A 14,731-nucleotide genomic window follows, 5' to 3' on the forward strand; every position below is an offset into this window, starting at 1 on the left:
CATTTTAACAAACTTGTAAAAACTCTTTATTGTGGGGCCAAAACGGGGTCTTACCGGGCCTACTCCTTTTCACGTCATATCATTCGTTCATATATCCCATATCGTTGTACTTTTTATATGTACTAAACCCTCCAAATTTCTTATGGGAAACTGCTTGTTTCGGATCTTCTCATTGTGTTGATATTGTGAAATGAACACTTTTTTTAACTGAATTTTGTCTGACAAAGATCAGGATGTGAGTGAAAGGTCTTTTTGTTTAAAGCTGTTTTCATTTTTAAATTATCAATAATTATAAGTAACTGGTTAGTACCGATTATATTGATATTGTAAAATATCAGCTGCGAGTCACAATATGAAGCTTTTGGATAAGTGAGCGAAGCGAACGAGTTCAAAAAGGCTTCATAATTTGTCGAGTAGCTGATATTTTACAATATAAATTTGCAGACAACCAGATAATCGATTTATCGGGTTGTATTTGCGTATTTTGTAAGATAGAAACAAGTGTTTTCTTTGTTTCACCAGCAAACCGGAAGATAACTTGATAAGTTCGGGTCAAACTTATCAACGTCGGTTCATACATTATGACGTCGCTGATATGTTCGGGTCAAAGTTATTAAGGCCGGGTCAACGTATTTGACATCACAAAGCCGTGATATGCAATTTTATTAAGAGCTAAGCAGAGTAATATAGACAGTGGGACGACCGATAATGATGCTTATGTTTACTTTACCCGGATACTGGTATAAAATCGTATCAAAGCCTGTCAAAAAATGGCAATTAGTTTAAATCGAATCTGTCTCTTTGAAATAAAAAAAACAGTTTTTTAATCTTATTATTTTATATAGACATTGTTCATCACCCACCCCCAACAACAACAATCATGTTAGTCACTAAAACCAATTAAAATTATTTTGATGTAGCATTGATAACATGTGGCTACATTTTATATTCATTTACATAGTGGGAAGAGGATAGACTTTTTAGTGATTTTAGTCTGTTAGATTAATTAAATATTATCTTGTTGAGGAGTAAATGAAATATGTTTTATTTTATACAATGAGTGATATGCTAACACCATCATGCAATAAAGATGAATATTATCTAAAAATAAGTTATCAATGATTTTCCATTTGAAGAGCCCAAATTTTGAGGACGAGGATGTCAACAACTATAGGGCACTGAACGACGTACCTTCAAGAATGAGCAAAACCCATATATACCGAATATGTCCGATAAGAGTCCTACTTTAGCTACATATACCAATTTAAAAAAAGCACCGACAGCATTAGATAATAGAAAAAGATATCTACAAATGTATGCAGTATGAAGGAACTTGATAACAATTTTCATTTAGACTGCCAAAAAAAAAGAAAAGCCGAAAAAACATTGTGCAGAAAATGTTTTGAGCAACGCACATACCCTTAAAACATTGATGAACCAGAAAATGCGTTGTGTTAACAGCTCATGGTCCACCTATGTCACTGGTGACATGTACCCGGTTATGAATCATATATTCGTTGACCAGTCATGAACAAGGATGAAAGACGGATTGATATTATTTCTTAACATGGAAATTTGAGTCGAACACACGCTGTGGAACATCATCTAAACTGATAGTTCTGACAGCATTGCGTAAAAGAAAAAGGTATGAACGGGGTTTTTTTTAATTGATAATCTACCTAATGATAGACTGGCAACGTTTTATATAAACCTTCATTGTTTTGTTTTCTTTATCACAAGAGTTTTGAAGTACTAGAGTTAAACACAGTTATCATTGTAGGATTCACAAATAACTCGATATGTCTTCATGCTTTTCGGTGTTATTTTAATGTTTATATACCCGCCTTGACAAGGGGTAGCATATAAATAGTAATGCACATGCCTGTCCGTCAAAAGATTTGGTTCCTGATGATAATTCAATTATCGCTTCAACGAATCTTTTGAAACTTGAACACAATGGTATTGATCATGACACACCGGTACAACTCGATTTCAATTATTGAAATTTACAACTATACAATCGTTGTGTTCTTTAGTTACCTTACACATTGTGATTTTTGTGGTTACCTTGATAAATACCATACAGCTTCACCAAATCCTTTGCAATTATAACACAATGTCATCCACCCTAAAAGACAAGTTCTATTTTTGTATACTTACCGTTGAAGAGTTATCCACTTGGAAACCTTAGAAAATGGTATTTTTGTGGTTTCCAGTTGTTTACAGTACAGCTTCACCAAATGTTTTGAAATTATAACACAATGTCATGGACCATTAGATACAGGTCATCTTAGATTTTTGACATTTTTGACATTTTTGACATTTACCGTTCAAGAGTTAATCCTTTAGGTACCTTAAAAATTGGGTTTTATTTTTACTGATAATTAAAGTTAAAGTTTGCCAAATCTTTTGAAATTATAAAAAAATGTCATGGGCCCTAAAAAAGTTCAATGTTTGATAATGACATTTTTGACATTAACTATTCAAGAATTATCATGCCCCATAGTTATCCTAAACATTAAAGTGCAACTTTACATAATCCTTTGAAATTTAAACACTAGGGACTAAATCTTTTGAAATTTTTCAAGGTGTTTAAAAAAAAAATGAAAAATCTCGGATTTTGTGGATTTTTATTTGTTATATCTTTTTTTTTTCTTTTGCTCACTGTGTTTTCTGTCAATCTCGAATTCAGTGTTTCCGGTGCAACCTGAAATGTATGCCCCCTATCGTACAGTCATAAATATTTCCGTAACCTTGGTATGGTTCAACAAATTGTCCTGCGTTATCAGCGTTACTCTCAATGATATAAAGTAAACACTATTAAATATTGAATAAGACAAAGAAGATGAAAAATAAGAAGATGCGGTACGATTGCCAAAGAGACAACTATCCACTAGAAATCAATGAGGCAGATGTAAGCAATTTTGGGTCAATGTACGACCTTCAACAATGAGCAAAACCAATACTGTATAGATAGCTATTATAAAAGGTTCCGACATGACAAGGTGTAAAAATATGATATACAGCGACCAACGACAACCATTAAATTACAGGCTCTTGACTTGGAAGAGGCACATACAACATGTGGCGGTTTTAACTATTTTGCGAGCGCTCAGCCCGCCACTCCTAATACAGCACACCATGAGAGCAAATTGTAAAAATCAGTCAACAAATCTTGCCTCACCAGATTGCCACAAAGCACAGATTAAACAAAAATACTAAAGATAGAAAGTATCGTTCTAAAAGTACTCGTAGCTACTGAAAGCTGTTACAAAATAAATAAAAAGTAAGGAGATGCTGGATGATTGCCATTGAGACACCAAGGTTCACATGACGTGGATTTAAACTACTATATAGGCCTCAGTATGGCCTTGAGCAATAAGCAAAACCCATACTGTATAGTCAGCTGTAAAAGGCTAGGACATGACAAAATGTGAAATAATTCAAACGAAAATAACCAACGGCCTGATTTATGACCCGGTCAGTAACCACTGAATTGTAGGCTCCTGACTTATGACAGGCGTATGTGCAGGGGTTAAACATGCTAGCGAGAGTTGGACCCTTCTCTAACATAGGACAATGGTGTAACAGCACAACATAAGAAACTGTCAAAATTCAGTGGAAATGTATCTGAAATCATAAAACACATGTGCATGTTGCCTTTTCTTCTTCCCGGTATTGCTATTTTCATTTGGTAAAACTGCTTTTAATTTCAAAGTCAACAGTTTACTGGTATATGACAAGGTTTTGATATTCTGTTGACTAATTCTGAGATATTTTCCAAGAAATATAACAACTAAGTATGAAAGACAGATTTAGTTTTGATATACAAGCAACATCTGCAATTTAAATTTTTGACTGGAAAAAAGTATCTCTGAATTTTCCTTTGAGTAGTGTGGAAATAAATGAAAATTCAACAGGGAAAAAAGTTAACAAGGGACAATCAAAGAGCATGTTCCCAATAAAACAGACACCACCATGGCTAAATAGAAAACGCAGATAAGACAAACAATAACAATAATCCATCACATAGGAAACAAAAGATTGAGCAACTCGAAACAAACAAAACCAGTAAATAGGTCAAGTGCCCCGGAATTCAGCTTGCAGTTCCTGCTCCACTAGTGGCCCATATTTTGCTAATGCAAGTAACAATTCGGTCACAAGTCGCATTTAGCAATGCTAGAATCGAGGAAAGAGGACGGGAATTAACCTGGTTACGACAAGCTGAACATAACGGCTTCCGTGGTCATCTGTGACACAGCCATTCCATAACGGTCAACCATTTATAAAGCCTTTCGTAAAACTGAATAAATGTATATGTATATTACAATATATAAATAACACATAGCTGAGAGGGTGATAGAGCAGATTGTTACTCCGAGAAAGAGCAGATTGTTACCCCGAGAAAACATTGTCAACGGAGGCGAAGCCAAGGTTGACAATGTCTTTTCGAGGGGTAACAATCTGCTCTATCACCCTCTCAGATATGTGTTATCTAATTTACTATACTGAATGCTCTATTATTACTGTCTATTAAATTTCAAATTCAAAGTAATAAACTATGTCGTCTTGTACATAACAATCATCCGTATTTACTTGAGCAAGCGTCTCCGTGAAGGGTAATAGAGCATTTGCCATGGGACAGTATATAAATTACACATATCTGAGAGGGTGATAGAGCAGATTGTTACCCCGAGAAAACATTGTCAACTGAGGCGTAGCCAAGGTTGACAATGTTTTTTCGAGGTAACAATCTGCTCTTTCACCCTCCCAGATAATTATGTGTTATTTAATTTATTATACTGAATGTTCTGTTATTAATGTCTATTAAATTTCAAATTCAAAGTAATAAACTATGACATGTATGACGTCTTGTACATAACAACCATCCGTATTTAATAAAGCGCACACTTGGTCAAGCGTCTCCGTGAAGGGTAATAGAGTATTTACCATACGATAGAGTAAATTGTCTCCCTCGTATCAACCAATCAAAATCTGGCATTTTGACATGAAGTATAATAAAGTAAATTGTCTCCCTCGTACTAACCAATCAAAATCTGGCATTTTGACATGAAGTATAATAATATATATTAAAAGTGATAAGAATTTCAAGAAATTTTACCAGAATTACATTTGAGATGTGATCTTCTAAAAAAATGAGAAATGAATTGGCAAACAAATTGTATGTATATAATATATACCATGCATATCATAGGAAAAAGTCAGAAGTGTTACAAAATCGATCATGAGAAGTCGTAAAACGTGAGAATCTAACATTCTTAATCAAGATACATAATAAAGTAATCTTATCACTTTTCCCGAATCCTGTTTTCTAATAAACTTTCATAGTTTAAAAAAAAACTTTTCATTATATAGTACTTCGGAGAAGTGGGACATCGGAATTTAGGCGTTTCCAAAGGCTACTGCTATACAATGAATTAGATACATCAAAAAGAACATGTAAACCTAAAACTCGTCTACATATATCACATGTATCAGCTGGTTAAATACTTTAAACTTTCTCTAACTGAATGTAGACATTCAGTAATTTAGTATTGCTTATTGTTCTTTGCTTTTACCAGTCTATTATATCAAAATTGTAAGCCTTTTATGTACTAATTTTAACTATACGTTTTTACATACCTAATGTTAACTAACAGTCCGAGATGAAAATAAAAAAAAACGGGAATGGCTGAGATCTCAGATTTTTTTTTTTTTATTAATTCGGCTTGCCATACACGATACATATTAGTGTGTTATCCTGTTTGTTGACATAAGTACGAATCGATACACATTACATTTATACACTCTATTTATATCGGAGCATATGTATTATAGGACATAGGTTATTCAATTCAGACTTAATGAATAAGCAGCATACAAGCTCGTGACAGAATACATTGTTGTCTCGTACGAAGAATTTTTAAAATTCAGGAACGACAACTCTCATTGGCTAAATGCACTGTAAAAACGAACTTCAATTTATATTTTGAGTGTCCTGTCATATTGACAATGATAATAAGTGTATGCGACATTCTAAGCAGACTTCGGACAAGCTTAAAACTAACCCGATCTTACTGTACTACAAAAACGTCTGTAGGATGCAAAAGCAATGGAGCACCATGTAAAAGGTTGTTCAACCAAAGGTATTTTCCGGAAGGTATCAGTGACTATGTTACCAGTGAAGTTTTGAAGTTTTCGCCCAGCATTCCTGTCGAGGAAGCTATCACCCCACCCGCAAGCTGGTAAGTATAGCTTATCTTTTGTTTCGCTTTATAACACTAAATTATGAGCAATGCATTATACATGTTATCTGGTTATAGCACAACTGTTGGTAAATCAGGGAATTCTGCAGGATATATCATGTACCGCTGTCCAAACATACATGTATCATTCACAGCAACGGGCAACGATGACCTCCTACTTACACGTTGCAGCTAAAGGCGTTTTTAAAGTCCATTTTAAATTTTAAACAGCACCTTATAAATGCCGAGTGACAAATTTGCCACTCAGTGGACGTTAAGTAACCAACAATCAATCAATCAATGTATTAATTGATGACAAAAATTACACTATCACAAAGCAACCAGCATCAGCATATACTGTTGTCCGTAAATTGAGCGAATCAATCTAGAAATTTTAAATGGATTCATAAGTTAGTTCTGGCCTTAACAGGGGCGGATCCAGCCATTTATAAAAGGGGGTTCCCAACCCAGGATAAAGGGGGGGGGGGGGGGGGGGGGGGGTTTCAACTATATGTCCCCATTCAAATGCATTGATCGTCAAAAAAAAGGGGGGATTCCAACCCCCGGACCCCCTCCCACCTGGATCCGCCACTGCGGCCTATGCTCAAGTTCAATGTTCGTCGATTTTTATCTTTTGAAAAAAATCCAAACGAAAGGCAGTGAGATTGGAGAATTCCAACATCTGGAATATTCCAATGAATTAAAGCAAAATTTGATTTTAATATGTCCACGTACGCGCGCAGTCTAGGTCTGTTGGTAGCTATAGATGAATTCTATATGTCATAGTATTCAAATTCAGAAACATTTGTATTTAGACATTTCTGTCTCATATCTTGACTTACATCTAGAAATTGACAACGAGGGTCGGTTGAAAACAAAACTTTACGACAAAAGAGATGATTTCAGCTTCCCACTTGTGAACTTTCCATTTCTATGTAGCAACATTCCAGCAGCGCCTGCATACGGAGTATATATGTAGGACTCAAATCTATGGTGGGTTCCAAATCTATGGTGGGTTCCAAATCTATGGCAGATTCCTAATCTAAGGCAAATGTGACGTCATGTCATCCCAAATCTATGGCAGATTTTTTATAATCCTAATCTATGGCAAGTTTTGTAATTTCCTAATCTATGGCAGATTTTTGTTGTTTCCAAATCTATGGCAAATTTTGTGCAAATGTAAAACAATGCAGTACATATGAACAATGACTTGTCTTAAACAAGTGGAAATGTACGGGAACATGTCTGTAAACATTATATAATAGTCAAAACCAAACCGTGATGGCAACCAACAAATTTCATAAATGATGAATTCATATACCTTAATACAGACTTCAAGATTAAAATAAACATTTTCTAATCGGTGCATGATACCTGTTTAACCCATTCATTAAACCAACAAGTAAGTCTCTTAACAAACAAGAAGGCAGTTTTTTTTTTATAATAAAGAAATAAATAAAAATGAACAGTTTGAATTTTTACATAAATTTTTTTTCATCGTTAATACATCTTTTTTTTATTTAATGACGATTTAAATCAAATTGGAATCCAGTAATTTCATCTTTCACTTTATAAACTTTGCCAGCCGTAGACAATAAATATTTACTACAACTCCTTTTCTAAAATATCCGGTACTGAAAACAGCGGGCTTCGGCAGGCACAGCGCATTTTGTCCCTCTTCCGGATAATAGGTCAAATCTTCCTTTAAACCATCCGCAAATTGTAGTCGAGGGAAATACCTTTATCTGGGATAGTGTTCAAATCTATAGGTTCCGCCATCGTTAGCGGCAGCGACGATTTAATATGGCGTTATTTAATTGTGACATTTTATGTTACTTTATTCCCCGGAAAATAACGCATTTTAAAGATCTGCCATAGATTTGGAGAAAACAAAAATCTGCCATAGATTTGGAGAAAACAAAAATCTGCCATAGATTTGATTTGTTTGACGTTTGTAACGTCACATTTGCCATAGATTAGAAATATGCCATAGATTTGGAACCCGCCATAGATTTGAGTCCTACATGTATCTCCCAGTTGATACGATATTCCAGGGCTTGTGTTCCCTATCATGATTTTCTTGATAGAGGGTTACTGGTCACAAGGAAGCTATTAAACCAAGAGTTCCAAGTGGTGAAGTTGAAATCATCCATTCGTAAATTTTACGGACGCCATCATGAGTTGGTTGATCGTTATGGAATATCTATTTCACAGATGACGATGGACATGTTCCAATTGTCGTAACTACAATCTCGTCCCCTTCCCCCGAATGTGACCTACCGAATTAGACATATAACCGGGTTTTGTACTAACATGAGCTACACGACAGGTATCACATGTGGAGCAGGATCTGCTTACCCTTCCGGAGCACCTGAGATCACTCCAAGCTTTTGGTGGGGTTCGTGTTGCTCTATGTTGTTTTGTGTACTGTTGTTTGTTTGTTTGTCTTTTTCTTTTTTAGCCATGGCGTTGTCAGTTTATTTTTCTACTTATGAGTTTGAATGTCCCTTTGGTATCCTTCGCCTCTCTTTTTCAGATAGGTTTGGAATATTCTGGGCGATATGCACATTTTTAAATGAATGTGAACATCTACGTTTATAACCACATATATAAATATTTAGACTCGCTAGCCTTTTTTTACTTGTATATTAATTGACGGGTAGTAAACAGATTATATTAAGTCAAGTCTATGATATGCCCATATCATACATGTGTACATTATCAGGTTTATCAGGTTGTCGTGGTTAGTAAATATTATCATGTAGTATAAATTAACATAAATAGTGTAAAGTAACATCCACACAAATTAAAATATGAGCTTAAAATTCTTGAACCGTTGATCCGTTTTGAATGCGGGTCATGTTTTTTTAAATAAATTGTTTGATTCTAAATTTCTTAACAAAAATTGTTACAGAAGAGAATTTAAAAAATATTAGAAAAAAAAAACAACATTAATTTGACAAAATCTTTTCCCAGGGGCGGATCCAGGGTTCGAGGAAAGGGTGTAGATTTTTTTGCCTTAAATACGACCTCTCCTTGAATCCTCCCCTAAAAACATATAGCAATATATTGTTATTGGTCTTTCCTACCGCTAGGTAGGGTCTATATATCGTCCTGCTTACCTCTTCATAAAATCCCATGTCACGGCTTTTTGGCGTCATATATAATTTGTCTAGTCCTTAACAACTTGGACCAGAGTCTGGTTCCCGTCTGGTATGTGACATCTTTACTTAGCAGGGAAACATGTCTGTGTAAGGCGTTATTCTGTCAAGTAAATTAACACTTGTATATAAATATGGTGTTTTCTGTACATAGAATTCAGCTGTAAAATATTGCATGTTAAATTACCTTTTTCAGGTACACTCAACAACAATTTCACACCCTGGACAAAGCCTCTGTGTTCAGGAAACACTGGATCCCAGTGGGCCGAGTAGACCAGTTGGAAGAACCAGGTCAATACATTTCAGGTAAGATAATTTTTAAATCAAAAGTTGAAATTGAGGAAGCATATGTATATATATAGGCGATGGCTATAAGAGTGCTCGAACTGTTTTACTCAACGAAAAATTTAAAATCCAGAAAAACGGAACATACAGAAACAGTTAAACATCAGAAATTACCACCTAAAACAATCCACATGCAACTACTAATGTTAAGGAATCACATATTTCAAAAATATGAAGTAATCTCGTGTGCTCCGAAAAGATTACAATGTCCTGCACATCTGAATTATCTGTCGTATTGCCCTTATGGATGTTCCTTGTTAATCCGTGTGTCAGTTTTATCATTTAAAAAACTAGAATTTCTAGTGGTGAAAATAGTCTCTTGATCTTTAAAAAGTATAAAAGACTTACCAACACATGCATTTTTAAGTGAAAAATAAATGAAACATTTTTCTGCAAATGATAATGAGCAATGTTATATTTAAAATTTCAAACACAGTTGCGATAAATTGATTGGTGGATTATTGTTATCTAAACATCCAGTGACAAATATTTGAAAGAGTAGTTTTTTAAATGTCCAAAGATCAGTATTTTTATATATTCGCTAAACAAAAACTACCCTATTTGTGAAATAAAACCCTATTTGTGTTCAGTTTAAAAATATGTGTTATATCTGCATACTGCAAGGACTAATACCACTCAACAATAAAAATCCTGCGATAAGAAATCCATGAAAAGTTGTTGATACAAAGTTTATCTAAAACACCGAGATGGACAGGACTTAAACCCATGATATGAACTAGTTCACTCAAATCTTGGGAATGCCGAAGAAAAGATTTATTCAACGCAGGTATCACTACTGAAACAAGAAATGATTACCCTTTCGTAACACATCAGTTCACAATGCTTTGTTGGGTTTCGTGTAGCTCAAAACTTGTATGTGTGTATTATTTTTGGCTGTTGTTTGTCTGGTCATGCTTACTTTTGATATGGTGTTGTCTGTTTTTCTTTGATTATGGTTTTTATTTCTCCTTTGCACCTTCTCCCTTTATTACTAACTTCGTGCCATTTTTTCTCTCTCTTTCACAGGCTTTATAACGGACGATCCTTATCTGGTGACACGTGACGAATCTGGGCAGCTACAAGCATTCTACAATATCTGCCGCCATCATGCCACACTTCTTGTAGACGACAGCTGCGGAACAGTATCTAAGTTCCAGTGTCCGTACCACGGATGGACATATACACTGAGTGGACGGCTAGCAAAAGCAACAAGACTACGAGGAATAAAAAACTTTAACGCTAAAAATTTCGGCTTGATACCACTTGAGGTAACAACATGGGGACCTTTGGTTTTCATTAAATTGTCATCAACTGAGGTCACAAATTCGTCCGACGAACTTAGTGAAAGGTTAAAAGAAGTCAAAACAAGGCTTGACAAAATGGGACTCGATAATCTTCGTTTTGTGGAACGACGTCATTATCGCGTCAATTGCAATTGGAAAGTGTTCATTGACAATTATTTAGATGGCGGATACCATGTAGAATACGCCCATAAAGATTTGGCAGGTTTGATTGAACCAAAAGACTATAAAACAGAGGTGTTTGATGGCTTTTCTTTTCAGAGCTCCTCTGGTAATAAAGGAGAAAAAGAAGGTCAGGATAGAATCGGGAGTGCCGTTCTATTTTCTCATGTTTATCCAAATTTATTTATAAATCGTTATGGACCATGGTTAGATTTCAATTACACATATCCAATAGACTCTGAAAATTGTGAAGTTGTGTTTGACTGGTATTTAGAAAAAGATGCAATGAATGAACTCAATCCCACAGAAAAGGAAGCTAAAATTGCTGATGACATTCGAGCTAGTGAAAAAGTCCAGGATGAAGATATAGTTTTGTGCGAGAGAGTACAAAAAGGTTTGCGTTCAACGTCATTCGAATGGGGAAGATACGCCCCAGGGGTGGAGCAAGCCGATCACAAGTTCCATGTTGAATTAGCTAGTGATTACAGGGATTATCTAAACAATATGAGACCGGAAGTACTAAAACAGTAATGAGCATATTAAGGAGGCTCTGGTAATCTAGACTTTGTTTTACGATATTCCAAGAACATCGTTTTATACGAACTAAATTGAGTGTCGAAATGAAGACAATGGTATTGATAATAGAGATCAATAAATTTCTTATTTATTTCATACTATTTCACGGTGTGACGATATTAATGATATACATGCTAATTACAATGTTGCGATATAAACTAATGATGACTGACATACAAATTCGATGTTTGGTTTTATGTGTTACAAAAATACTATTTCAATGCAATAATAAATGTAAAAGTATGACACTGCTTATTATAGCCAGTAATACGTAGTCGGCACTTACAATTCAATTGATTCATTAATGGGATTTATTAAATTTTATTTGAACTTTGAACTTTTTTTTTTCTAATGATGACCTATTTGAACTACAACCACATGTACATTCGATTACTAGTGGCGGATCTAGGGATAAAAGGGGGGTGCCAGGGGTTGGTACTCCCCTTTTTTACGACCAATGCTTTTGAATGGGGACATATGGTTGGAACCCCCCCCCCTTTTTTTTTTGACGACCAATGCTTTTGAATGGGGACATATGGTTGGAACCCTACTCCCCCCTTTTTAAAAATGGCTGGATCCGCCCCCTTATTACGTACGTAATCATTGTCCCCGATAGTCCTCCGTCGGGTTTGCAATACCGCCCCATCACTCGTAAAATATAACCAGTTATTTCATTTTAGACCATAAAAGTAATTAAGTGATAATTAATACCTTAGGACTATCCTGCGCGTTTACGCATTCATGAAGGAATGTATACTTCAAAATTTGAAAATAAGGAAATGTGGTATGATTGTCAATGAGACAACTATCCACCAAAGTTCAAATGAAGTGGATGTAAGCAATTATAGGCAACAATACGGCCTTCAACAATGAGAAAAAACCATACCGTTCAGTCGGCTATAAAAGGCCCCGACATAAAAAAATAAAATACGAAACAATTAATTTCCGAAAACTTATGGTCTAATTTATAACAAAACAATTTACGAAAAACAAATATGACAGACATGAACCTACAACAACCACTTAACTACTTGTCTTTTCAAAAGCCAGCCATATATTTTAACCAATTCGAATTTTTATTTTGACTAACATCGTCAGTTTTATAAGTTGTTTTCTCATGAGTCACTAACTTACGCAAAGAAAATAAACGCAATGATATTTATGAAGGTAAACAGCCTAAATCGGGATGTGGTAGTACCCCATTGCATGGTTTTACCTCCTGTTCTGTCCCATTGCTAGTATACATCGGGAATCCGATTCGAAATCCGGGGGAGGGGGGTCCGAATCCAGAGGAGCTATTACTCTTTGTTTAGTGGAATTCGTAAGTAAAATCTGATTCCTATTCCCACGGAGGATTGTGCTCCTTGGGAATCGGATCCTGATTTTACTAACCCACCGTGTTGTGATCTCGTGTAATTGCTCCTTGGGATGCGGATTCCTCTAGATCTGCGGATTTGGGATCGGGACACCCGGTGTGTAGTATATATAGTGAGATGGATCTTTATTCTGGTGGGAGAGAAGCAGACAGAGTGTTACGTTATTGTATCTAACCTGCAGTACGGACGAGTGGTCACATAAAATAATCACACACACAACGAATTTAAATACAATTTTAAAATAATATCCGGAAGTACTGAATTATATTGTTTCAGGGAAACATTTCGGCGACCGCTGTGCCGATGTTTTTTCTATTCACTATGAGCTAGCTGTTAACCGTCTGCTTACATTCAATTGGTCATTGGCATTACACCAGATATATGATGACTACATGCGTGTACATTTTCTATATACCTGTAATGTGCATGATGTACATACTGTCCTATTTATAGCATTAATTTCTGTTGAAGAACTTTGAACACCCGAGCAATCTATATGGATGTCCCCCTTTAAGATGGTGCATGGTAAAGGGTTATTTTCGTGCAGCATGTTTGCAATTTTTATTTCACGTGTTTTCGTGATTGGCGCTCATTATTCACTGTTTGCAAATTGTTGAAAAGGCAACGTGCGAGCTATTGTTTTATATTTTTTGTTTATCCATGATCATTTCATTTCATGTTTGTCTGTCCACGTCCGCCTTTCTTTACTTTTACGGCCATCTTTTGACGTTATTTTAATAATGACGTCGTTATATTATCACTAGGACAACGATGGATAGTTGCACCGTCCATCGAATGCCTTTAAAGCGTTTTGAAATTTCAATATTCTTTTTTATACATTTGAAAGGATTGTTTATGCTCACAAGTCTGTACCTATAGACTGTACGACATTAAACTTATCATGGACGAATCAGAGTACAGAGAAGTGAGTAATTTGATTGATCGACCACCAAACAAAGAGCCGAACCAACGTCCTTTCCACTGCATAGTTTCCAGGTATTGTATGTGCTTTAAAACATGACAAAGTTCAAGTTTCTTTTGTCCTCCGGACTCATGTTCTCGGGGATAGTTAAAATAACTACAAAATTGACTATTCTATGACATATAACAACTTTCCAAATTTTAATTTAATAAGCTAACCTATTATACAAGTTGCCTTCTTTTACTTTAGGGGTACCAACTAATATACAGCTGTACTAAACTAACCCTTACCCTAAACATAACCCTAACCCATACCAAACCATAACACTGGCACTAAACCTAACTTAGAACTAACACTAACCTAACATTGACCAAAAATAAACGTTTACTCTAAAGTACTTGGACCTCTAAAGTAAAAGAAGGCACAGGTATAAAATAGGTACCAGGTGATTTGAGACCCCCCCCCCCTTACTTTCTTCCCCGAATTCAACTTAAACACATTGTTTTAAAATAAATGTCAGGCTCAATTTCAAGATTAAGATCTAGATACAAATAGAGATTAAAGGAACTTCTGACTGAGTTAAAAGTTACACAGGAATTTGACTCCAGTTGACATATATATTTTCTATCAATAAAAACTGACC

The 14,731-nt window shown here is 35.3% G+C and overlaps 1 protein-coding gene across 1 annotated transcript; it reads left to right on the top strand.

Annotated features, from left to right (window-relative positions):
* The first annotated feature begins 5,734 nt into the window (after positions 1-5,734).
* Positions 5,735-12,094, top strand: LOC127711625 (uncharacterized). The gene is made up of 3 exons (XM_052217732.1): positions 5,735-6,245; positions 9,603-9,712; positions 10,778-12,094. The coding sequence occupies exons 1-3, from the start codon at positions 6,013-6,015 to the stop codon at positions 11,743-11,745; spliced, it is 1,311 nt and encodes a 436-aa protein (XP_052073692.1). The 5' UTR covers positions 5,735-6,012; the 3' UTR covers positions 11,746-12,094.
* The last annotated feature ends 2,637 nt before the right edge of the window (positions 12,095-14,731 follow it).

The sequence above is a fragment of the Mytilus californianus genome, unplaced genomic scaffold, assembly GCF_021869535.1.
Source record: "Mytilus californianus isolate M0D057914Y unplaced genomic scaffold, xbMytCali1.0.p SCAF_8, whole genome shotgun sequence".
Lineage (NCBI taxonomy): Eukaryota > Metazoa > Mollusca > Bivalvia > Mytilida > Mytilidae > Mytilus > Mytilus californianus.